At 41.5% G+C, this 25093-nt stretch overlaps 1 protein-coding gene across 2 annotated transcripts in view; it reads left to right on the top strand.

Moving 5' to 3' along the window:
• ASCC3 (activating signal cointegrator 1 complex subunit 3) overlaps positions 1-18766 on the top strand; it is an 806286-nt gene extending 787520 nt beyond the window's left edge. For both annotated transcript variants that reach the window (XM_075597525.1, XM_075597526.1), the window contains one exon: positions 17904-18766. In XM_075597525.1, coding sequence (XP_075453640.1) covers positions 17904-18051 — 148 coding nt within the window. In that variant the 3' untranslated portion in view covers positions 18052-18766. The remainder of the gene's footprint in view (positions 1-17903) is intronic.
• The last annotated feature ends 6327 nt before the right edge of the window (positions 18767-25093 follow it).

The raw sequence follows: 25093 nt of genomic DNA, 5'->3' as shown, positions 1-25093 counted from the left end.
ACTCTCTAGCTGCTGCCTCCTGTCAAATTACCTCCCCTGTCTGAGAGCTGCTCTGACGAGTAAAAGCTGATTGGTTGGAAATAACAACTTGGCAAGGTGCCAAAAATTCTGGGCTATTACTGAATGAATAATGCCTGGAATTAGAGAGCAGGGATTTCAATAATGCCTGCAATTTAACAGCTTTAGCCTATAATTAAGTAATAATCCCTGAAGAACAGGGCATTACGAGCCAATAATGCCCTGGCTGGAAGAGTTGAAGGCCCGAGGCAAAGCCAGGGGACTTTAACCCAGCCAGGGCATTATTGGCCAGTAATGCCCTGTTCTGAGGGGATTATTACTATTATAGGCTAAATGTAGTCTTTTTTATGAAAATGTAAAAAAAAATAGACACTTTTGTAGACATATTGATTTTTATCAGAATGATTGTCTACATTCTTTTTGCCTTTACTGCAAGTTTATTAAAAGGAAATTGTGCATACACACAGCCCCCTTCTATATACACACACTGCAGCCCCCTCCCTATACACACAAACACACTCTGCAACCCCCCCTCTATATACACAAACACACTCTGCAGCCCCCCCCCCGCTCTGCCCCCCACAAAGCACACTGCGGCCCTGCTCCACCCTCTACACTCACAAAACACACACAGCAGCCCCCTCTATACCCACAAACACACTGCAGCCCACTGTAAACCCACAAAACTGCAGACACACAAACACACACACCCCAAAACACACACTGCAGCTCTCCTCCGCCCTCTACACCCACTGACACACACTGCAGCCCCCCTCTACAGCCACAAAACACACTGCAGACACTAACAAAGCAGACTGTTGCCCACTCTACATCCACAAAACACACACCTGCAGCCCCCCACTGCAGCCCCCTGTAAAACCACACACTGAAGACACACCCACCAACAAAACACTCTGCACCCCTCCTCCCACAAACCACACACTCTGCAACCCCTCCCCCCCCCCTTCTAAATTAATAATAATAATTTAAACCCACAAAAGACACACCAACAAAACAGACTCTGCTGACCCCTCTACACGGAGCTCTCTGCAGGCAGGGTGGGGGAGGAGTCAGTGCCTTGCTGGTGCCTCCTGTCCAATCACCTCCCAGAGCTGATCTCACTCTTTGTGAATGAGAACTGAAAGCTGATTGGCTGAAAAACTTGGCAGGGTGCCAAAAATTCCAGGCCATTACTGATTGGTTCAAATTCCGGGCATTATCCAATCAAAGAGCAGGGATTTCAACAGTGCCTGGAATTTAACAGCTTTAGCCTATAATATTTCTTAATAGACATTTTTCCTCTATTGTATTTCAACTTAAGGAAAATGAGAGAGAAAAAAGTACTGCATCACACTCACAAAAACGTGTGAAAAACAAAATCTTTTTTTAAAATGTGAAAAAATTGTGAGATTATATCTATAGTATAAAATATACAGTAAAACACAATAGGTAGCGCTAATGAAAAAATACAAATTATAAATAAAAAGCAGCCTGGATACAACTCTGACCCCTGGTCAGATGGTAGCATGGAACTGAAATTGTATCAATGGCGCTCACAAGGATATAAATATGTGAAGTGAAAAAAAATATATATATATATATATATACAGTGTTCGACAAACGTATACATTTGCTCGCCCCGGGCGAGTGGATTTAACCCCCGGGCGAGTAAATATTGGCCCAAGCAGCACACGTTTGGTACTAGGTGGCGAGTAGATTTTTTTGTGTGGCGAGTAGATTTTTTGGTGATGTGTCAACCACTGTATATATATATACAACCAGATGACGTTTGACGGATCCAATGATGATCTCAGCAGACGATTATCCGATATGAAATGTAAAAGAAAAAGAACATAGTATAATACTGTAAACACCCAAAGACAAACAGACTAACAATGTTGCTGAACCACACAGATGACTAAATAAAAAACATTTAATATATCATAAAAACATGTATAAGACAAAAGTGACAATAATGAAGGTCCCAATGGTATCCTGTAACTGGCCGAAATGCCCGCTTACCGGAGCCTAGATGGTAATTAGCAGAGGATAATCAGAGAGTATCCCCTCTCATATAACGCTGGTACAGCTCCTGCACGTCTCTCTGGCGTCTGCCACGTGTAGCTGTGTACCGTCAGTAAAGTGAGCGTCCGTCCACGCTGTCACAAGGGCAGGGGAAGCAGTCTGAATGCTGTGCCTCCGTCCTCCGTGGTTTGGACATGCGCAGAAGCGCCCGGTGTCAGAGGAGTTTAGCCGCAGAATCACCAGCTCCTTGCGGTGGCGTGGGGGGCTAATGGCGGCAAATTCAAAAGATGCTTCGGTGAAGAAGCAGCACAGCACGGCTTGCGGGGATCAGGACAGTTGATGGAATGCACAGTGATACCAGGGACCACCCAACGCGTTTCGGAAGCCTCTGCCTCCTACATGGAGAAAGACGGAGTTGCAGACCTGTCAGAGACGTGAATTATTCTATTATTCCAGTTTTTTTTTTAATTGGGTGTGGGCCGGTGCGTGTAGTACATTTATGTAAATACGTTTAACTATAAAAACATGTATGAAATCATCCATACAAAACTGAGCCAGGTAAGGAATTACAAAATATCCATAATACAATCACTACAAAAATGTATATTAAAAAAAAATACATATACGCAGATAAAGAATATATATATATACAATATTTATTGTAGAATAGAATATATATATATATGTGTAGAGGTATCAGTACCGTGTTAGCCGAGCTTCAATAATCAAAATCATCATCAATAATCAAAATAATCATCGCCAGAAGAAGAGATCAGTGTATCTCGAAAGCTCGCACAAATAAAAGCATTTCGTTAGCCACAGAACGGTATCGTCTATTTATTTTTTGATTTTGTATATATACACACACACACACACACCCTCCCCCCATATATATATATATATATGGGGGGAGGGTGTGTGTGTGTGTGTGTGTGTGTGTGTGTGTGTGTGTGTGTGTGTGTGTGTGTATATATATATATAAAATCAAAACATAAATAGACGATACAGTTCTGTGGCTAACGAAATGCTTTTATTTGTGCGAGCTTTCGAGATACACTGATCTCTTCTTCTGGCGATGATTATTTTGATTATTGATGATGATTTTGATTATTGAAGCTCGGCTAACACGGTACTGATACCTCTACACACATATATATATATATATATATATATACATATATATATACATATATATATATATATATATATAGTGTGTGTGTGTGTGTGTGTGTGTGTGTGTGTGTGTGTGTGTGTGTGTGTGTGTGTGTGTGTGTGTGTGTGTGTGTGTATATATATATATATATATATACAAAAGAAACACACAGCGCAATTCGAAACAATTTGTTCCTGTGGGGGTAATTAATCACACCACTATTAAAAGAGCCAATATTACAAAATGAGGTACATACTCTGGTTAACACCTAACCCTACACACTGCAGCCGATTTAGGTCTGCGGCTCCACGACGCCGCCTTTTGAATCTGGAGAAGAGTGACCTAAGCGCAAATATGACAGGGAAAGAAGAAAACACAAGAAAAGATCATAGGGCAGTATATCTATAATTATATGGACTAAAATTGGTAAGATATATGCTTACACAGCTGCGACAAGTAAAAGCATGTAATCCTCTCTGGGACTCGCCACCGTAGCTTTAGGGATCTTGTTGTTGGACTGCTGGATCTCCAGATTCTTCTCCACAAGAAGTCAATTACAGCTGCTGCAGGAGCTCCTTGTCTGGGCACTTCTGTGTCTCTGCGGATGGATCTCACACAAGTGGGGAAGGGGGGGGGGGAAATAATGGAAGGGAACAAGATATGTGTAAAACCTATTTAATATATAAAAAAAACAATAAAATATGACTGATCCACTCACATTGTGTGAGTAAATAGCAAGCAGTTGATCGTGTTTTGCGAGTCTCTCACACTCGTGTAGATTCGCCGGTTGCCAGTCCTCTCCGCGATCTCCGTTACTTCCGTACCACGTGATCAGCCGTGGCGTGTGACGCGGCTAGTGACGCGGCTCGGCACTCGCGAGATTTGGTGTCTGTCAATACAGTGGAACACTGCCGGAGCTCCTCGCGAATGTCTCTCCACTCAGACCTCCTGGCGTGTCTCTCTCTCTGCTGCAGGTGAAAGCTGGCCCTACGCGTTTCTCCACATCGGGCTTCGTCAGGGGCTGCTAATGAATACCTATGCCCTACCAGGGTATATATAAGTACCTCCCCCTTACGATTGGCTCAATCTAATTAAACTAATTTGACTACTTGGAACGTGATTGGTTGTTTATAATTAGTGTCGTATACCATTGCAATCACTGCATATAGCAGATAACGACTCTGCTGTAATATATTTGTCACTTTAAACAATTTGGAGAATATATAGAACACAATATATTTGACAATTGGATAAACATTGTATATGGTAAAATACACATATTATACAATAATGGTGCTATGTGCATAAACATGGAGCATTTTAAAAAATGAACATAGGAAAGATAGGGGGACCAATGGATACTAAACTCCAACTGTATAAGCCATATAAGGCCAACCGGAACATAGTTAAAAACTTTAACTAAGGGAATTAGGGATACCCTTATGCTAACATTACCTTAATGGTATGGCTTATCGTTTTGAGTTATTTGGATAATTTAGGTCATTTAACCATGGGAGATATTTATCTTATTGTGCATCATATATGTTGTTTTAGATGCATATTGGTACTTTATTCAAACTTAACCCTAATGCCAATCCATTTAGTAAATTATACTTATGAGAGGGATTTCTAGGAGAAAATTATGGGATTAAGAATATGCTAAATACTTCTACATGGATTATAGACCAGTAGCATATTGAGACATGGGACTAGAGTTTAATGTTCATAGTATGTAACATTGGGACTACTCTCTAATACCCTTTATAATAAAGCACATATTACCTGTATGTGTGTAGACACATTAACTCATGGTCAATACCTAGTGCACTTTCTGGCGTATAGTACAAGAAATTATACCCCAAAGGAGGGGGAACAATATAACATATGGAATGAACTCTACTATATTACTATTCATTATTGTTGTGACCTCACTCGAATTACTATACACTCTAATTAATATAGTGAATAAACAAATTCCTAATATAATACAAAACCATAATGTATACACTCATACATCAACTCATGTAATATTTGTTACCCGTGTGTATTTTCATTATAACCCTTGTGCAATATAATGTAAGGTAAATTATTAAATAAAATATTCAATAAAGTGCTTTATATAACGCCAATCATACAATAAACATACAAATTAATTCGATAGTGTACACGACATAAATCCGTTATACCTCTATTGTGACATTCATCTGTAATGCGTACTTATGCTAATAAATCTATTATCATATGTCTACATATAAGGACATATATTATATTCATCAGTGCTACCTATAAAGAAAAATTTTAAGGCCCATATTATATGGGCTGTATGCAATAAATGGGTGTGTGCTTCGAGTGTTTGTTTTCTGAAAATTTCAGGGGAGATGTTAACCCAATAATGAATGGGTGTGTAATTGAAGTACTTGTAGTTATGACAATATCAGGGGCGATGTTTACCTATTAGAGACACAATGGACATAATATTAATTATGTCTTGGTATCAGTTTATGGTTAAGCAGTGGTGCCTCTGGGGTAAAGCAATGCGTAGGTTACACTTAAATTGGATATTTACTGTTTACTGATTAAATATCAGACCAAAGGTATAATGCATACATATCAAGGGAGAGTCTGGATACAAATTCTAGAGACTTAAATAAATCATATCCACCTAACAAATTCAACATTCTAAATACAAGCTAGTGGAGATACTATGTTATACATTTTAACTTAGCAACGTAGTTACACATCTTATCTAATCAGATACTAAAGATGAACTGAATCATATCCACCTTGCAGTTGAATTTGTTAGGTGGATATGATCATTATTGGGTTAACATCTCCCCTGAAATTTTCAGAAAACAAACACTCGAAGCACACACCCATTTATTGCATACAGCCTATATAATATGGGCCTTAAAATTTTTCTTTATAGGTAGCACTGATGAATATAATATATGTCCTTATATGTAGACATATGATAATAGATTTATTAGCATAAGTACGCATTACAGATGAATGTCACAATAGAGGTATAACGGATTTATGTCGTGTACACTATCGAATTAATTTGTATGTTTATTGTATGATTGGCGTTATATAAAGCACTTTATTGAATATTTTATTTAATAATTTACCTTACATTATATTGCACAAGGGTTATAATGAAAATACACACGGGTAACAAATATTACATGAGTTGATGTATGAGTGTATACATTATGGTTTTGTATTATATTAGGAATTTGTTTATTCACTATATTAATTAGAGTGTATAGTAATTCGAGTGAGGTCACAACAATAATGAATAGTAATATAGTAGAGTTCATTCCATATGTTATATTGTTCCCCCTCCTTTGGGGTATAATTTCTTGTACTATACGCCAGAAAGTGCACTAGGTATTGACCATGAGTTAATGTGTCTACACACATACAGGTAATATGAGCTTTATTATAAAGGGTATTAGAGAGTAGTCCCAATGTTACATACTATGAACATTAAACTCTAGTCCCATGTCTCAATATGCTACTGGTCTATAATCCATGTAGAAGTATTTAGCATATTCTTAATCCCATAATTTTCTCCTAGAAATCCCTCTCATAAGTATAATTTACTAAATGGATTGGCATTAGGGTTAAGTTTGAATAAAGTACCAATATGCATCTAAAACAACATATATGATGCACAATAAGATAAATATCTCCCATGGTTAAATGACCTAAATTATCCAAATAACTCAAAACGATAAGCCATACCATTAAGGTAATGTTAGCATAAGGGTATCCCTAATTACCTTAGTTAAAGTTTTTAACTATGTTCCGCTTGGCCTTATATGGCTTATACAGTTGGAGTTTAGTATCCATTGGTCCCCCTATCTTTCCTATGTTCATTTTTTAAAATGCTCCATGTTTATGCACATAGCACCATTATTGTATAATATGTGTATTTTACCATATACAATGTTTATCCAATTGTCAAATATATTGTGTTCTATATATTCTCCAAATTGTTTAAAGTGACAAATATATTACAGCAGAGTCGTTATCTGCTATATGCAGTGATTGCAATGGTATACGACACTAATTATAAACAACCAATCACGTTCCAAGTAGTCAAATTAGTTTAATTAGATTGAGCCAATCGTAAGGGGGAGGTACTTATATATACCCTGGTAGGGCATAGGTATTCATTAGCAGCCCCTGACGAAGCCCGATGTGGAGAAACGCGTAGGGCCAGCTTTCACCTGCAGCAGAGAGAGAGACACGCCAGGAGGTCTGAGTGGAGAGACATTCGCGAGGAGCTCCGGCAGTGTTCCACTGTATTGACAGACACCAAATCTCGCGAGTGCCGAGCCGCGTCACTAGCCGCGTCACACGCCACGGCTGATAACGTGGTACGGAAGTAACGGAGATCGCGGAGAGGACTGGCAACCGGCGAATCTACACGAGTGTGAGAGACTCGCAAAACACTCTCAACTGCTTGCTATTTACTCACACAATGTGAGTGGATCAGTCATATTTTATTGTTTTTTTATATATTAAATAGGTTTTACACATATCTTGTTCCCTTCCATTATTTCCCCCCCCCCCCCCTTCCCCACTTGTGTGAGATCCATCCGCAGAGACACAGAAGTGCCCAGACAAGGAGCTCCTGCAGCAGCTGTAATTGACTTCTTGTGGAGAAGAATCTGGAGATCCAGCAGTCCAACAACAAGATCCCTAAAGCTACGGTGGCGAGTCCCAGAGAGGATTACATGCTTTTACTTGTCGCAGCTGTGTAAGCATATATCTTACCAATTTTAGTCCATATAATTATAGATATACTGCCCTATGATCTTTTCTTGTGTTTTCTTCTTTCCCTGTCATATTTGCGCTTAGGTCACTCTTCTCCATATATATATATATATATATATATATATATATATATATATATATATATATATATATATATATACATATATACACACACACACATGAAGGTCAGTCAGCACACTGCAGTAGAAAAGGTTATAATAGCAGATGCTAGTCCCATAGAAAATAAGTATGATACGAACCAATCCAAAGACCAGTAAAGAGACAGCACACCGCACGGGGTTAATCCAAAAATCTATATTCACAACATGAAATACACGTAAGCCAACGTTTCGGTCCCACAGAGAGACCTGCACGGCCCTGAGGAAGGTCTCTCTGTGGGACCGAAACGTTGGCTTACGTGTATTTCATGTTGTGAATATAGATTTTTGGATTAACCCCGTGCGGTGTGCTGTCTCTTTACTGGTCTTTGGATTGGTTCGTATCATATATATATATATATATATATATATATATATATATATATATATATATATATATATATATATATATATATAAAATTGGAGTAGCGCCTTAGGAAGCTTGATGAGGATAAATCAGCTGTGTAAATCAGATAGAGTTAACAAGGCTATTGACCAAAGAATCCCCAAAAGGGCGAATTAGTGATAAAAACAACTGGAATCTATAGCAAAGATAATAAACATGAAACATAAAAAATAAAATAAAAACCAGATGTCAGTTGAAATTCCAAAAAATGTACTTAGTCCACTGGAGTTTTGCTGCCCGTATATAAGGATCACCAAATCCCAAGGATATCTGCAGAAAACACGAAAGAAAAAACAGGCGCACTCCTAGTGTGATAAAGTATAAAACAGTATTTATGGGATTGTAAAATATAAAAAGCACACTCACAAACAGAGTAAAAATAATAGCATTTATGAGATATACTCAATTGCCTTGAAGCTGTAAAGGGAATGTATCAGCCTGTCCCGTTGGTGCCACCTCTGGTGTATCCGTTGGTTCAGCAAGGTGCACTGGAGCCACCGCAGCCAGATGATGTAATAATCAGCAACACGGTCAGAGACTCCCTCCAGATACACCTCCCACAGCTCTCACTGCTCACCTGCAGGCAACTGCAAAACCGGAAGCGACAGCAGTCCCAAGCAAAATAGCAACAGCTCCAAGGTACTCTCTCCGTTCGTGCAGTAATGTCAGCCACAAACTCGCCTCTTTGGGAAACGCCCTACGCGTTTCGTCACTAAGGACTTCGTCAGGGGATCAATAATTGCAATTATTCACTGTGCTAGAGGTCGAGCTGCTTCCTGAGGATAGAGAGGGGGACACTGTCCCAAGTGATACCAATGGGGATGCTAGACCTAAGGCACATAAGGATCAACAGAGATCTTTACATTTTTTAGACGTAACTCCACGACAGGAGAAATCATTGAGAGACAAAGAGAAGGAGAAACACTATCCCCTTTGGCGGGGGGCCTCAAAGAACCCAGTCCATCTAGGAAAAAGAGGGGCAGAGGAGTTAGAGGGGCCAGAGTCGTCCAGAGAAAAAAGGAGGTCAGAGGAGTGTTAACCTTTCCAGAGAGTAGTGGAATATTTAATCTGTCAAACTTTCAGTTATCTTTATATCAATCACTGCTTCTGGAGAGGGGACTCTCCTTTGCACCCAATACAGGTCCTAGTGCCTTCCAATTATTTGTGGACCTTAATAGCTTTATTAGAAAGATCACTCTAAAACGTTATTTTAATATTCAGGAGAAAAATAGAGTACAAGCGAGGTCCACTTTTATTACTAGTACACAGGAAGATATCTGTACAGAGGCCCTTGTGGACTTGCTGACGGAGTCGGAGGCATTGCCGGGGTCATTTAACAATTCTATTGATAATTTTGATTTTACTTTACATTCTACATAATTGTCAGATGTTGGTCAGGAGGGGGAATTATCGGTTATGCATTCCCCCTTCAGACCAAAATCGCTTTTCTTCCCTTATCAATCAAAGGGAGGATTTATTGATGCATTTTACAATCTGGTATTAAGAGATTTTGAGTCACTGTGTACTAAACTTTATAGATTTAATTCCAATCTGTCTAAAGGTGAACTGGATGCACTCAATGCTCTTAAGAACAATAGGGACATCATCATCAGACAAGCCGACAAGGGTGGGGCCATAGTTATCCAGGATAGATCGGTATATCTGAGTGAGGCCTTTCGACTACTGGGTGACTCTGCCTCCTATTCTTCGTTGTCGGCCGATCCCACTACATTATTTCTTTGTGAATTGAAATCACATTTAACACAAGCCTTGGATAATGGTATACTCACTAAATTAGAATTTAAATTTCTGTATTCCGATCACCCACGTATCCCCATTTTTTATCATTTACCCAAGGTCCATAAGTCTCTTGTTGATCCCCCTGGAAGACCCATTGTTTCGGGGGTGGAGTCGATGACGTCCGGCCTATCCCAGTATGTGGATTACTATCTCCAACCCTTTGTAGCTAAGCTCAGGTCACATATTAGGGATACGCTGCATATCATTGACTCCATCGCTGAGATAAAATGGAAGCCCGATTACCTTTGGGCTACATGTGACGTGTCTTCTCTTTACACGTGCATTGATCATTCCAGGGGGATCAGGGCAATTGACTTTTGGCTTAACACGGATTCTTCTATTCCCACTTCACATAAGAAATTTTTATTGGATAGTATCACTTTTATTTTGACGCACAATTATTTTTCTTTTGAGGATTTATTTTATTTGCAAATCTGTGGAACGGCCATGGGTATGAGGTTTGCCCCCAGCTATGCCAATCTCTTTATGGGATATTGGGAAGAAACATCTATTTGGCAAAATGCCGGGCTGGGGGCGGGCCTTGTATACTATGGTCGTTTCATTGATGATATTATTATTATTTGTGAGGGTGACGTCACAGTTCTGTCTGATGTCCTGTGGTATTTCTGTGGTATTCCTGGATCTAGTTTTGACCTCGGATACAGAAGGTAACATCATTACTACCACTCATTTCAAGCCCGTTTCTGTCAATAATTATGTTCATTCATCCAGTAATCACCACGCACAGTGGCTCAAAAACATTCCTTTGGGGCAGTTCTATCGTTTGAAAAGGAACTGCACCAAAGAGAGCGATTTTCTGATTCAATCTAAAGAACTGAGCAATAAATTTGCAATGAAGGGTTATGATCCCGTTCTTGTCAGTGACTCCTTCAGCAAGGCACAGGCCTCTGATAGATCCACATTACTCAAGAAATCGAAACACTCCACAAAGGTACATGTGGGTTATGGTGAACCTAGGAGTAGATCGGGTAATACCGATGGAAATCCTAGGTTCATCACCACTTTCAATCAATCATTTAGATCCATCAGAGGTATATTAAATACCCACTGGAGCATCTTGAAATGTGACCATCATTTGGGAAATATTCTTCCTGATAGACCACCAATTATATACAGGAAGGCCAAAAACATTAAAACCATTCTAGCTCCGAGTAAATTAAAACCGGTTGATGCAGCTGCCAATGCCACACCTGTGGGCCGGTCTGGCAACCATGGGTGTGGTAGAGGCCGCTGCATCACATGTAAACATCTAACTTCTACATCGGAGTTTGTCTCCCTTCGAAAAGGTGGGAAATATGAGGTTAGGGGCAGTATTAATTGCCTTAGCATTTATATAGTCTACCTATTACAATTTGGTTGCGGCCAGCAATATGTTGGTCGCACCACTCGATCCCTCAGTACCCGCTTCCTCGAGCATAGGAGGAATGTGATACATGGTCTCAGTACCCATAATCTTTCACGACATTTTAAATGCTACCATAATAGGAATCCAGATTCCTTACTAGTTATGGGTATTGAACACATTCCTGCCTCTGTTAGAGGGGGGAGGGGTAGATACAAAACGTTGTGTCGAAGGGAAACATATTGGATCCACCAGTTGGGTACCCTAACCCCTGGTGGACTCAATGAATGTTTGGACACTAGTACATTGGTGTAATCCACAGCTTTGGTATCATTGACTCTGCTTTCCCCATTCCTCTGTCTTACCAGTTTGCTTTCCCTCTTCCCCCTCCCCCCCGTCACAGTTCTTCCTTTTCCTATTCCCTCTCCTTTCCCCATCCTCATTCCCTATTCCCTATCTCTTTCCCCTATCTTGTCCTACCCCCCCTTCTTCCCTTCCTCCCCTCCCTCTCTTTTCCCTTCCCCTCCCCCCCTTCCCTTTCCCCTTTCCTTTCCCCTTTCCTTTCCTCTTTCCTTCCCCCCCTTTCCCTCTTTCTTACCTTTCTTTCCCTTTCACCTCCCCCCTCTTTCCCGTCCCTATTTCTTCCCACCATTTTTATGTATTTTCCTCCCCTCACCACTCCTTTTTTAGTCCTATAATATATAGAGTTTTTATAGAGTTTTAGCCTTGAAGTCTACATTTTGATTGAGTGAATCACATTGAAATCATATGGGTAAAAAATATCCCCCCTTCATCATAGTTGGGGTATAAGAATTTATATTATTGCTATTTGAATAAGCATTTTTTTATATGCTTCCTCATGTGATTATTGATTTGGTCATTTCTCCTCTATATACATAATTATATATGTATATATTTCACTGTATATTTAATGGAGTTGAATTGTGAATTTATTTTTATGGAATAATGAGTGACCTGGGTTATGTGTATTAATATATACATATGGACATATATTTATTATTTAATATATAGTTTTTAATGTGATTTTTTGATTGTAAATATTATAATTGAGAGTCCTTCATTGTTTGTGTATTGTGTATGTATGTAGGACATGATTTTATGTGTGCATTTGCATGCACGAGCACACACATATGTTAAGTATTTTGATTGTTGTGTGTTGTAATCATTATTATTATAATTTGTTATTATTTATCATTCATCATCTTACATTTCTATTTTTGTTTGTGATTTAGTTTCGTTTATATGATATATGATTTTTATTATCAAATACCTGCGGTTTATATGCCTATTAATATATTGTATTTTGTGCAGCATTGGTTTTTTCATGTACAGGGATGGTTACGGGCGTTTCTATTGGCTAATCACCGGTGTCTTAGCTTTTCTGTATAGGCACTGACGATTGGCCTCTGGTCGCTCCTTTGACCACTCCCCTCTATGTAGGTGTGCCTATAAAAACCGAGCCCTCCACCATGTTGGTATTCCCTTTGAAAAAGTCACTGTTGTGACGAAACGCGTCAGGATACGTCACCATGACACTACGTCATCACGCAGTGCACGCTTTACGGCCGGAGAGCGCATGGAGCTGATCTGAGGCTGACCACTTTAAAACGCATTATAAGCAAAGAGAGAGTGTTTTCAATCATCCAAATTACTGGAGGTGAACCGGATGGGATATCGATCCACTGATGTGTTCCAGGACGGTGTTGCCCTGTTGGTGGTGATTACTGTATATCACAAACTGCTTTTAATTCTTGTACTTTTGTGACTGTCCTTAATCCCCTTGTCCTCTTTTTTAACATTAAATTAACTTTTTTACACTATGGGACGTGCGCTCTCTGTTCTTCTGTCTCTCTCTCTCTCTCTCTCTCTCTCTCTCTCTCTCTCTCTCTCTCTCTCTCTCTCTATATATATATATATTTATTTATTTATCAAAATATTTTACCAGGAAGTAATACATTGAGAGTTACCTCTCATTTTCAAGTATGTCCAGGGCACAGAGTAAAACAAATAATACATGGTTACAAGTACAGTTACATAAATGAGCAGGGTGTACATTATACACAAGACATTGCGTGCACAGTTAAAGAAAATATATATTATGGGCTTATGAAACAGTTACAGACCAGATTAAAATGTGTGTGTGTGTGTGTATATATATATATATATATATATATATATATATATATATATATATATATATATATATATATATACTGTGTGTGTGTGTGTGTATATATATATATATATATATATATATATATATATATATATATATATATTGTGTGTGTGTGTGTGTGTATATATATATATATATATATATATATATATATATATATATATATATATATATATATATATATATATATATATTGTGTGTGTATATATATATATATATATATATATATATATATACAGTGTTCGACAATTATATACATTTACTCGCCCGGGGCGGGTAGATTTAACCCCTGGGCGAGTAAATATTGGCCCAAGCAGCACACGTGTGTTTTTTAAATTTCCCGCGCTCGCGCTGCTGCTTTTCCCGCGCTCGCGCTGGAGAAAAAAAAAAAAAAGCCGGAGGCGGGTTCATGTTGCTGGGGGAGATTACCCCGCCTCCGGCTCTCTGAGCAGTGGCCTCCCTCCTCAGCGCTTCTACTCCTCCCCCTTCCGGCAGCCAGCCCTTCCACGCCTGTCTGCCTCAGGCCCCTGCAGGGCCATCTGTCACCCCTCCCATCGGGCCATCCGCCCCCCCCTCGCATCGGGCCACCCGCCCCCCCTCGCACCGGGCCACCCGCCCCCCCTCGCACCGGGCCATCCGCCCCCCCCTCGCACCAGGCCATCCTCCCCCCCTCGCACCGGGCCACCCGCCCCCCCCTCGCACCGGGCCATCCGCCCCCCCCTCGCATCGGGCCATCCGCCACCCCCCCACCCTCACACCAATCTCTCCCGGCCTCCGTGACCCCCCCCCCTCACCCGGCGTCGGTGTGCCGCCTCTACGGACAGTCTGCCGATCTGTCAGCTGTTAAGGAAACCCCTGATGGCCAGCTCAGTTGTTAGCAGGGGAAATCCTCTAACTGGCTCTTCTCCCTGCTCTAAGCAGGGGAAATCCCCTAACCGGAGCCTCTCCCTGCTCTAAGCAGGGGAAATCCCCTAACGGTGCCTCTCCCTGCTCTAAGCAGGGGAAATACCCTACCGGAGCCTCTCCCTGCTCTAAGCAGGGGAAATACCCTACCGGAGCCTCTCCCTGCTCTAAGCAGGGGAAATCCCCTACCGGCCCTTCTACATCTATCAGTGAATACTGCGGCGTCGGCGTCCCACTCTGGAGGGGGCGCGGCCCCTTGCAGAGGCCCTCCTGCCGTGCGGAGGCCCCCGCTGCCATGTGCGACCCCCTGCCTTACGGGTGAGTGTTTGTGTGTGTGAGTGACAGACTGTGATTGTGTGATTGTGAGTTTGTCTGAGTGAGTGTGTCTGAGTGAGTGTGAGTGTGTCACCCTCTCTCCCTCTCCCTGTGTCACCCTCCCTCTCCCTGTGTCACCAACCCCCTCCCTCTCCCTGTCACCCTCCCTCTCCCTGTGTCACCCTCCCTCTCCCTGTGTCACCCTCCCTCTCCCTGTGTCACCCTCCCTCTCCCTGTGTCACCCTCCCTCTCCCTGTGTCACCCTCCCTCTCCCTGTGTCACCCTCCCTCTCCCTGTGTCACCAACCCTCTCCCTCTCCCTGTGTCACCCTCCCTCTCCCTGTGTCACCCTCCCTCTCCCTGTGTCACCCTCCCTCTCCCTGTGCCACCCTCCCTCTCCCTGTGTCACCCTCCCTCTCCCTGTGTCACCCTCCATCTCCCTGTGTCACCCTCTCCCTCTCCCTGTGTCACCCTCCCTCTCCCTGTGTCACCCTCCCTCTCCCTGTGCCACCCTCCCTCTCCCTGTGTCACCCTCCCTCTCCCTGTGTCACCCTCCATCTCCCTGTGTCACCCTCTCCCTCTCCCTGTGTCACCCTCCCCCTCTCCCTGTGTCACCCTCCCCCTCTCCCTGTGTCACCCTCCCCCTCTCCCTGTGTCACCCTCCCCCTCTCCCTGTGTCACCCTCCCCCTCTGTCACCCTCCCCCTCTCCCTGTGTCACCCACCCCCTCTCCCTGTGTCACCCTCCCCCTCTCCCTGTGTCACCCTCCCCCTCTCCCTGTGTCACCCTCCCCCTCTCCCTGTGTCACCCTCCCCCTCTCCCTGTGTCACCCTCCCCCTCTCCCTGTGTCACCCCCTCTCCCTGTGTCACCCACCCTCTCCCTGTCACCCTCCCCCTCTCCCTGTCACCCTCCCCCTCTCCCTGTGTCACCCTCCCCTCTCCCTGTGTCACCCTCCCCTCTCCCTGTGTTACCCTCCCCTCTCCCTGTGTTACCCTCCCCTCTCCCTGTGTTGTTCTGACTAGGAATTTATTAAATGTATTTTATTTATATATTTTATTTTAAAGCGGGGTTGGGGGCGGGACTAGGGGCGGAGTTGGGGGCGGGACTAGGTGGCGAGTAGATTTTTTGGTTGGGCGAGTAGATTTTTGGGTGATTTGTCGAACACTGTATATATATATATATATATATATATATATATATATATATATATTGTATATATAGCAAAATAAATGTTTGATAATTATCTTATTATAAATGTATTTGTTATTTTATATCCATCTATATATTTTGATATTTAATGGATTTCCTGTCTTTTACAAATGGTTATATTTATAACCACTGCCCCTTTTAAGAGTTCACATTAAACAGAGCCAGGTAGAACAGTGCCAGTTAGGGCTACCCAAGCTCTGCCTGACGAAGTAGCCAGGCGCTACAAGCCGCGTAGGGAGGCTTGTGTTTGATTACATCCTGAACCTCTAATGCAGAGCTTTCCAAACTTTTCATGTTGGTGACACACTTTTTAGACATGCATCGTTTTGCGACACAGTAAATCTATTTTACTAGCAAACCGGAGGTTAAACTAACCCATTATAAGAGATACGGACACATACTGTACATAAATTGTAATAACATATCTTATGAAAACCTTTCATTTATATATTTAAAAATATATGATTTGTAAGATAACATACATTTCCAAAATTGTTTTCATTTATGAGTGACACAGAGAGAGAGGGTGAGAGAGAGCGAGAGAGAGAGGCTGGGTGACTGACTGGATTGGTGTCTGTATTCATACACACATACACACACACACACACACACTCGCACACTATTACACACAAACGGGGATCGGTAACACAGGGGGCCAAATCGGACTGGGGGGGGGGTGGGCATGGAGCTGTACTTACCTTACTCGCTCCATGCAGGAAAAGGCGCCTCCTCAATGTGCAGCTCGGATAGAGATTGGCTGCGCGCTAACCAGTCAGGTGGGGGGATTTTTATTTCTTTCTTTTCCCCCAGCACGCGCATGTCACCCTGGGGTGACCAGTTTTGTCTAGGGGATGGCGCACGGCCCAGCAAACCCCCTGTTGGTGGCCCTAACCGCCCACGCCCCCCCCTAAATAATCATGCACCCCCCAGTTTCCGCACCGCTCAGAGGTTTCTTGTTACGTTCGCGTGACACACCTACACACTGCAGCCGACACACTAACGTGTCACGACACACAGTTTGGAAAGCTCTGCTCTAATGTTATGGAAAGCCTGGTTTCCATGCATCCAGGGCACAAGCGGTGATCGCAGACACAGGAGATGCTGAAAATGATAGGGAAAAAAATGCCTTGACCCGTGAGCCTACTAACCAGAGTGTTTTAAGGTTATGCTTATATTCATCTTATGCGAGTGATTGCGATACTTACCCTCTATATATTTTTCATTGTGAAATAAAACGTGCTTCACTATTGGATCCTGTGAGCTTATTCCCTTTTGTCATTTTTTACGGAAAATGAGTCATGCCATTAATGTAATATTTTGGATGTAGTAATTTATTCTGGAGCACCTCTTTGTATGAGGTGTCACTGCTTAGATTACAACACTTTTCAATCACGATCCCACTCCCGCCTCCCAACACTGTACATATTTGTGTGGTGTAATGCATTCCTCTGTGCATTGTATGTAATGTGATGGTGTATAAAAATGCAATCAGTTCAACATAAAACATCACATTGATTTATTATTTATTTAAAAACAGCTTTTCAACACAATTTTTTTTTATATCTTCCTTAGGTATATCTACACATTGTATCTGATGAGTGATAGTTATCTAGGCATGGACCAGCAGTACGACATGTATCTAAACATTATTCCAGCCAGCATCTCAGCCCAGGTCAACTCTGAGGTCTCTGGTGCCTTAGATGACCTGGCAGTGAAGTAACCTGACCTTTTCAATGCTACTGGAAGAGCTGTTTGTAAAGACAGCTGTTAAGTCATTCTGGACTGCAAGGGATCTGATGCTTTCCTCAGAGGAATCAACTTTCAACCTCAACACACTTGGGAATTTGAATGGGTTCACTGGATCCGCTGTACAAGTATTGTCACACAGGCCTTACAGAATGTTGCCTTTTGTAATTAATATGTGTAAACCATTTGTGCATTGCTAGGTCATATCACAGCAAAATGAAAAATATACTCTGTACTTCCTTGCACAAATGACAAAATTATATTTTTGGGATCAAACAAGAAAATATAGGATTAACCTCAGTTGATGTTTATTAATGCCGGATCAATAGGCACTTAGTGTAATTCTGTTTACGTACATATTTTTGATTTTGTTGTTGTAGGAAGTAAAAGTAATGTATGATTTTAGGATCGTTATATAAAATGAAGTCTGGATAGTGTGCTGAGAACATCTGTTCTGCAGCAACCAGAATTACATTTGAAATTTTACGTTTTGAAAGACTATTATTACAAATAAAATGAAAATCTCCTATTTATGTTTACATGTGAGAATTGAATGATGATATCCAATGGGAATATGTCTCATACAAATACTTCTTTCTCAGTCATGTCAAATTCTACACATTTATGCTTGTCAGTTGAGTTACAGTGAAATGCTCTGGACAATAAAACATCTATTAATTTGCAGTGCATTATTTTCTGGGTATGCTGGCTTAAATAGTACTGATCAACCTTTGTTTAGTTTTGTTAACATTGTCAAGATAGGTAACATTGTATTTGATTAACCTTAATACCTGTTAAAAAGGTCTGGAAGTCCAACTCTCTGCAGTTGTGGTGAAGTCACCTGCTCTAGCAACAAGCTAAAGCTTGTCATTAAGACCATAATGACACACCACAGTTAATGCTTGATGTGTGTAAATGCATCAGGAACGTAAAGCCACTACAGCATGTATGTTTAACACTTTCATCACTGGGACATATACATTGCATATTCAAATTATTTACATTGGCCTATTTCACAGGTATTATATTGAGGAGGGTTTGGGGAGGTATAGAAGTCAATGAATCGTTCCCTCTCCAGCAAAAGCCCCATATTATAGTCTAGTACTAAACTGCAAATTCATGGTTGAAAAGTGTGATTTTGGGAAATAAATGATCTCTTTAAAGCTGCAGAACAAGCTGTAATGCATTTTTTTTTATTACTGGTTTGAAGCAGGGGGTCTCCAGATCTGAACTGTGTTAATTTCAGTTCCGGGGACCCCCTGCTTCCAGAGTTACCTCCATAGGGAGTGCAGGTATCTCTGTACAGTGTAAATGGCCCAGTCACTCTGGCCAATAGGAAGCTGCAATGGATGACGGCTTCCTATTGGCCAGCGTGACGCGAGGCATTTAAAACCGCCATTGTTAGGCACACAATTCCCTGGCTGCACAGATACTGGCACCCCCTAGCGAGGTAAGTGTCTCTGGAAGTAGTGGACCCCCGTATCTGACAATAACACAGTTATGCTTCAGAAACGACCTGCTTAAATCCTGTAATAAAATTAACGTTTTAACACAATGCAGCCTGTTCTGCTATTTCAAGATTCAGCAAAATATTTAACCAGAAAAAAATATTTATTTATTTTGGTGGGGGAGGAGAGATCTGTACAACTGTTACAACTGCATTTTGGATAATGTTGCTCATCTCATCATTTAGCACATTTTGGCCTTTGTTTAGCCATGTCTGTATTCTGTAAATACAGAACATGCACAGGGACAAGAGTAATATGCATTATCCTGCCTGGTTTAATCCTTAAATTATAATTTATTAAAAAGGAAACATTCTCACAACACATGCAACCATGTGTCAAAATGCATCAGCATACATCCATCAGCGCCATTTTAGTATTTCACAACGTAACACATCAGATCATGTGTCCATAGGAATATAATAAAGCTTGTATAGTATATCATATGCCTCCTACACCACACAGGGCCATATATGGTGTTAAACTAGAAGTATACTTAAGCCCCATCCAAATGATTCAATTGAGTGGGCCATAATGTTCCGTATGGTTTACCAGTGCTCAGTAAATATGGCCCATAACGGCAGTTGCATGGGTCATCTGTAGCTTGCATAGTTAGTTCAGAATCAAATAAGTTGATACGTTTGGCTGGATGGTTCAATAATATTGATTTAAATTCTCTAGAAGTTTTGGATCCAAAAATAAATGCCAAACAGCACTTCTGCGTGTTTATTGTATTTTTGTAAAGAGTACATTGTTTTTAATCCCCAAAACTACCACATTGTACACTGGTGAACTGAAAGCTATTCTTCACATATATACAGTCAGTCCTCGGTTATCCGACACAATGCGTTACTCAAAATGGCGTTGGATAGCGAAACGTAAAGCGAAACACGTTTTCCCATTGGAACACTGTTTAAATGAAAGGTTCCGTTCCTGAAGGCATTTTTAATGCAAAAATACACAAAATATTTTAAGCAGACAATAAGATATGCAGCACACACATAAATTATATCGTGCATATACTGTATTATATATATAATATAACATAATATATAACATAAAAATATAATATATAGTATAATATATATATTATATACACATAAACAACTTTGCAAAGCGTTGTAAGAGCATTGGATAAGCCGTTTTGGCGTTGTAAAAATGAACATAGGTATGCATTGCATAGCGTTGGATAAGCCATTCGTTGTAAAATGAGGCGTTGTAAAATGCGGACTGCCTGTAATAGTAAGGAAAAGGGAGAAGTGCACGCTCCATAGTGCAATAAATGTAATCAATGGGTAAGATATGTAAAGGTGTCAATGCCCACTCACAAGAAATCAGACCACAAAGAGCAGTTTAGTACAACAGTGCTGGTTACCACATCAGATGTTAGCTGTGTGAAACTCCAGTCTCGAGCTGCAAGATGTCATCAGAGAAATCCTCTCAAATGTTACTCCCACCGAAGCTCCAGTTCGTGACAGATGCGAAGAGGAAGGAGGGAGAGAGGGTGATGGATGGTAACAGCCCCATACTAGTGCTCTCCCTGCTCAATGTGGAGGAACAATGAGAGTTCAAACCGTTCAAAGACTCCGCGCGCCACGGTGGCATCACTGTGTGACAGATTGTTGGGTCTCAGCATTCCAACATGATGACGTATTAAACAGGATAGCCCTACGCGGTTCATCACTCCTACAAATGTGACTTCATCATGGGTTGTCCTTGAGTGCTATATATGGCACTTATATACCCACTTGTTGCCTGTTAGCAAATTATTTAATTATCTGACTTGATTGTATTACTCAGACTACAAAGGGGAAAAAAACAAATGTCAATATAACAAAATTAAATAAAAAATACATGCATGTACCCATAATTGGCAAACAAGCAATTACATTTATTGAGTAAAATCTAAAAATATGTCTGTATGTTGCAAGAGTCTTAGGTGGGATAAATAAACATGATATAATCCTATATTAATAAATAATGGGTTAAACTTTAGAATGCAATACATATATTTAACTATTAGAAATGTATACAATATAAAAAGTCTAAAAAAAGACTGATCATAGAACCAAGAAACTAAACTATATTCCGAAGCATAACAAATATGTACAGATTTAATTATAAATTGTATAAAAAGGTTCAAAGAGGAGAAATGTATAAATAAAACTCCCACTATACATGATTACTAAATCTCAAAAGTACAATATACATATACCGATGAATACTAGGGAAACAAAGATGGCCATATAGGAGAACCAAAACCAGAAAATTAGACTATAAAAGTATCTTGTATAATCACACAAACAAATACAAATGGCACCCAAGAGGCTAACCCACAATAGTGCTAGTATCGATACATTGATTTAACCCTTCAGGTGCCAGTGTATTAAGTCTAAAAATCCAATAGGTTTCATGCAACACAAGGATCAGAACCTATCTCCCCCTAAGATTGTGGAAGGGATGTACTCGAGTCCTATGAAACTCTTGATTTTAAAGGTTTGCGCATAAGATGTTGATTGAAATTCTCTCTAGTTGTTACCAATGTGTTTGCAGGTAATACATCTACAGTAGTGGGAAAAAGAAAGTACACCCTCTTTGAATTCTATGGTTTTACATATCAGGACATAACAATCATCTATTCCTTAGCAGGTCTAAAAATTAAGTAAATACAACCTCAGATGAACAACACATGACATATTACACTGTCATGATTTACTTAACAAAAATAAAGCCAACATGGAGAAGCTATGTGTGAAACACTAAGTACACCTTATGATTCAATAGCTTGTAGAACCACCTTTAGCAGCAATAACTTGAATTATCGTTTTCTGTATGACTGTTTCAGTCTCTCACATCGTTGTGGAGGTGGAGTCGTTCTTTTCCCTTAGTTTAATAGGAGACAATATGTTTTTGAGTATATAGAGTAGTGGGTGCTCCAATAGTCCCGGAAATATATTCAATAAATCTCCATCAAAATATCATGGAATAATGGCTTTTTTCTTTTTAGGACTGGGTGTACTACTAGGTGAGTAACAATAGTCTTAAGTTTCTTAGGCCTCCTGAAGGTAACAAAAAAATGATGTTCTCACTTCGCCGCACCTCATTGGAGACAATATGTACAACAAAAGTCCAAAGAACTCGCCACAATTTGTAGTAAATCTTGTCATCAATCTTCAATGGTCTTCATTATATCTTACCCATTCCTAGAGCCAAATAAATTCCTTGAAGGCGTCTCCAGCTGCAGGTATGGATCAACACAGCAGAGAAAATGTATCATGCACGTTTGTGTGAAACACATAAGAGGGTTCACACCTCCTTTTTGTAATGTTGGTTTGGCAATACATGTTTCATTTTTATACCCTGTTTCCCTACTTCTCTGGACAGTGGGCTGCTTTGTGCGTTTTTTTGCATTTTCTCTGCCAATATGTTTTTACAGTTTTTCGTTCTTTTGTAAACTACTGATGGAACATTTTTAATATGTTCGGTTGAACCTTTCCGGTAGATCATCTCCCTCCGGATGGTAAGGAGTAGTTTGGGACTTGTCGATATTTAATAGCTTCAGCAACTCCTGGATGAGCTTACATTCAAAGTCCCTCCCTTGTTCCGAGTGCAGGCGACTTGGTAGCCCGTAGTGTACGAAGTACCGTTCCCATAAGATTTTAGCCACCATAATGGCCTTCTGGTATTTGGTGGGCAAGGCTTGGGCGTAGCCATCCATGATCACAAGTACATTCCCAATGCCCCTCGAATCTGGCTCTTTACATAGGAAGTCCATGCATACGAGGTCTAGAGGGCCCGAGCTCTTCAGATGGGCCATTGGAGCAGCTCTGGTAGGCAATGTCTTCCGCTGTATACACCGTGAGCATCAGCGGCAATGGTGTTCTACCAACTCTCTCATCCTAGTCCAGAAGAACCGGTCTCGTAATAGGCCGAAGGTCTTGTCTACTCCGAGATGCCCATGGTCATCGTGAAGCGATCGTTGGACCATATGCTGTAGGTACCTGGGTAGAACTAGCTGCCTTCTATCCGGGTGGTTATGGTATGGAACCACCAGATAGAGTAGACCCATGTCAATCTCGAACTTGTCCCATTCGCGCATTATTACAGCGACCGTGTTGGTGGGAGCATGTTTCACCAATGAGGGCTTGTCTTGCTGAATGGCCTGGTGGATAGCTCCAGCCACAGGATCCCGTATCTGATACAGTACCAGTTCTTTCAAGGTGATGATTTTGTCTGGGGTGATATTCATGCCATCTGGGTGGCAATAGGCGGCAGAGAAGACCTTGGATTGGCATCCCAGGGAGTCAGCAACCCTCAACTCGGAGAACGCCACTTTGTCCTCCAATATGGCAGCAGTTGAGCTCTTTTTGAGGCCTACGAACGCCTTTTCTCAGGCGGACGTCCATTTGTCTTCAAAGGGTAGCCGCGCGGATGTGTACTTCTAGCGAGAGTCCTCGGGGTAGATTTTGAGAAGGTTATTGAGGATATTGTCCTTGCTAGAGTACCCTTCCATGAAGCGGCGATAGTACCTGCAGAATCCTAAGGAGGAGCACAGCTCCATTACGTTTTCTTGTCTCGGCCAGTTCACCACGGCTTTGACATTTGTGGGGTCGGTATCTATTCCATCTGCGGACAATATATGTCACACGTGGGTCACTGATGTGTGACAGAACGGGCATTTGTCCAGGGACAATATCAAGCCTTCTTTGCTCAATCGATCTAGCACTTTCAACAGACGTTCCTCGTGCTCTTCCAGAGTCTTGCCGAAGACGATGATATCGTCCAGGTAGACTAAGCATTTCCGGGGTTCATATCTCCGATGGTCTTTTCCATCAACCGTTGGAATGTTGCCGGGGCACAGCAAATGCCTTGGGGCATGCGGGTGAATTGATTGAACCCGAGGGGGCAGACAAATGCTGTCTTCTCTTGATCTTAGGCGCACATAGATACCTGATAGTACGCAGATCTCAGGTCCAGCACGCTGAACCACTGCCATCCCGACAGTGCGTTGAGGCTCTCTTCGATCCGTGACAAAGTGTACTGATCTGGTATGGTACGGTTGTTCAGGGTCTGATCGTCCACTCACAAGCAGACCAACCCATTATTTTTACGTACCACCACAATCGGGGACACATAGGGGCTACGGGATTCCGTAACAATGCCCGCCATCTCCATTCCTTGTAGGACGTCCTCTACGTCTCTGGGAGCAATGCACCGGGAACGCTCCCGGAATGGCGTGGTGTCATTCAGCCGGATCGTGTGCTGGGCGTTTTGGCTGCAGCCCACATCTATCTCGCTGGTGGAGAACACTTCCCGGCATTCCTCAAACTTGGCGCTTAGCCGTTCCTTCCATTCGGCCGACAGGATCCATTCCCCGAAATCAAACGGCAGCCCGACCAGCTGATCTTGCACAGTGGTGGCGTTCACTTGAGCCATCGTCTCGACAGGAGTAACTGGGCATATTCTGCCCAGTCTTTGACCTTGGTCGAATGGCATGGTGTAAAAGGAGAT

The sequence above is a fragment of the Ascaphus truei genome, chromosome 4 (genome assembly GCF_040206685.1).
Source record: "Ascaphus truei isolate aAscTru1 chromosome 4, aAscTru1.hap1, whole genome shotgun sequence".
Lineage (NCBI taxonomy): Eukaryota > Metazoa > Chordata > Amphibia > Anura > Ascaphidae > Ascaphus > Ascaphus truei.
The sequence above is the reverse complement of the archived record's forward strand: the minus strand, read 5'-3'. Positions and strand labels throughout refer to the sequence as shown.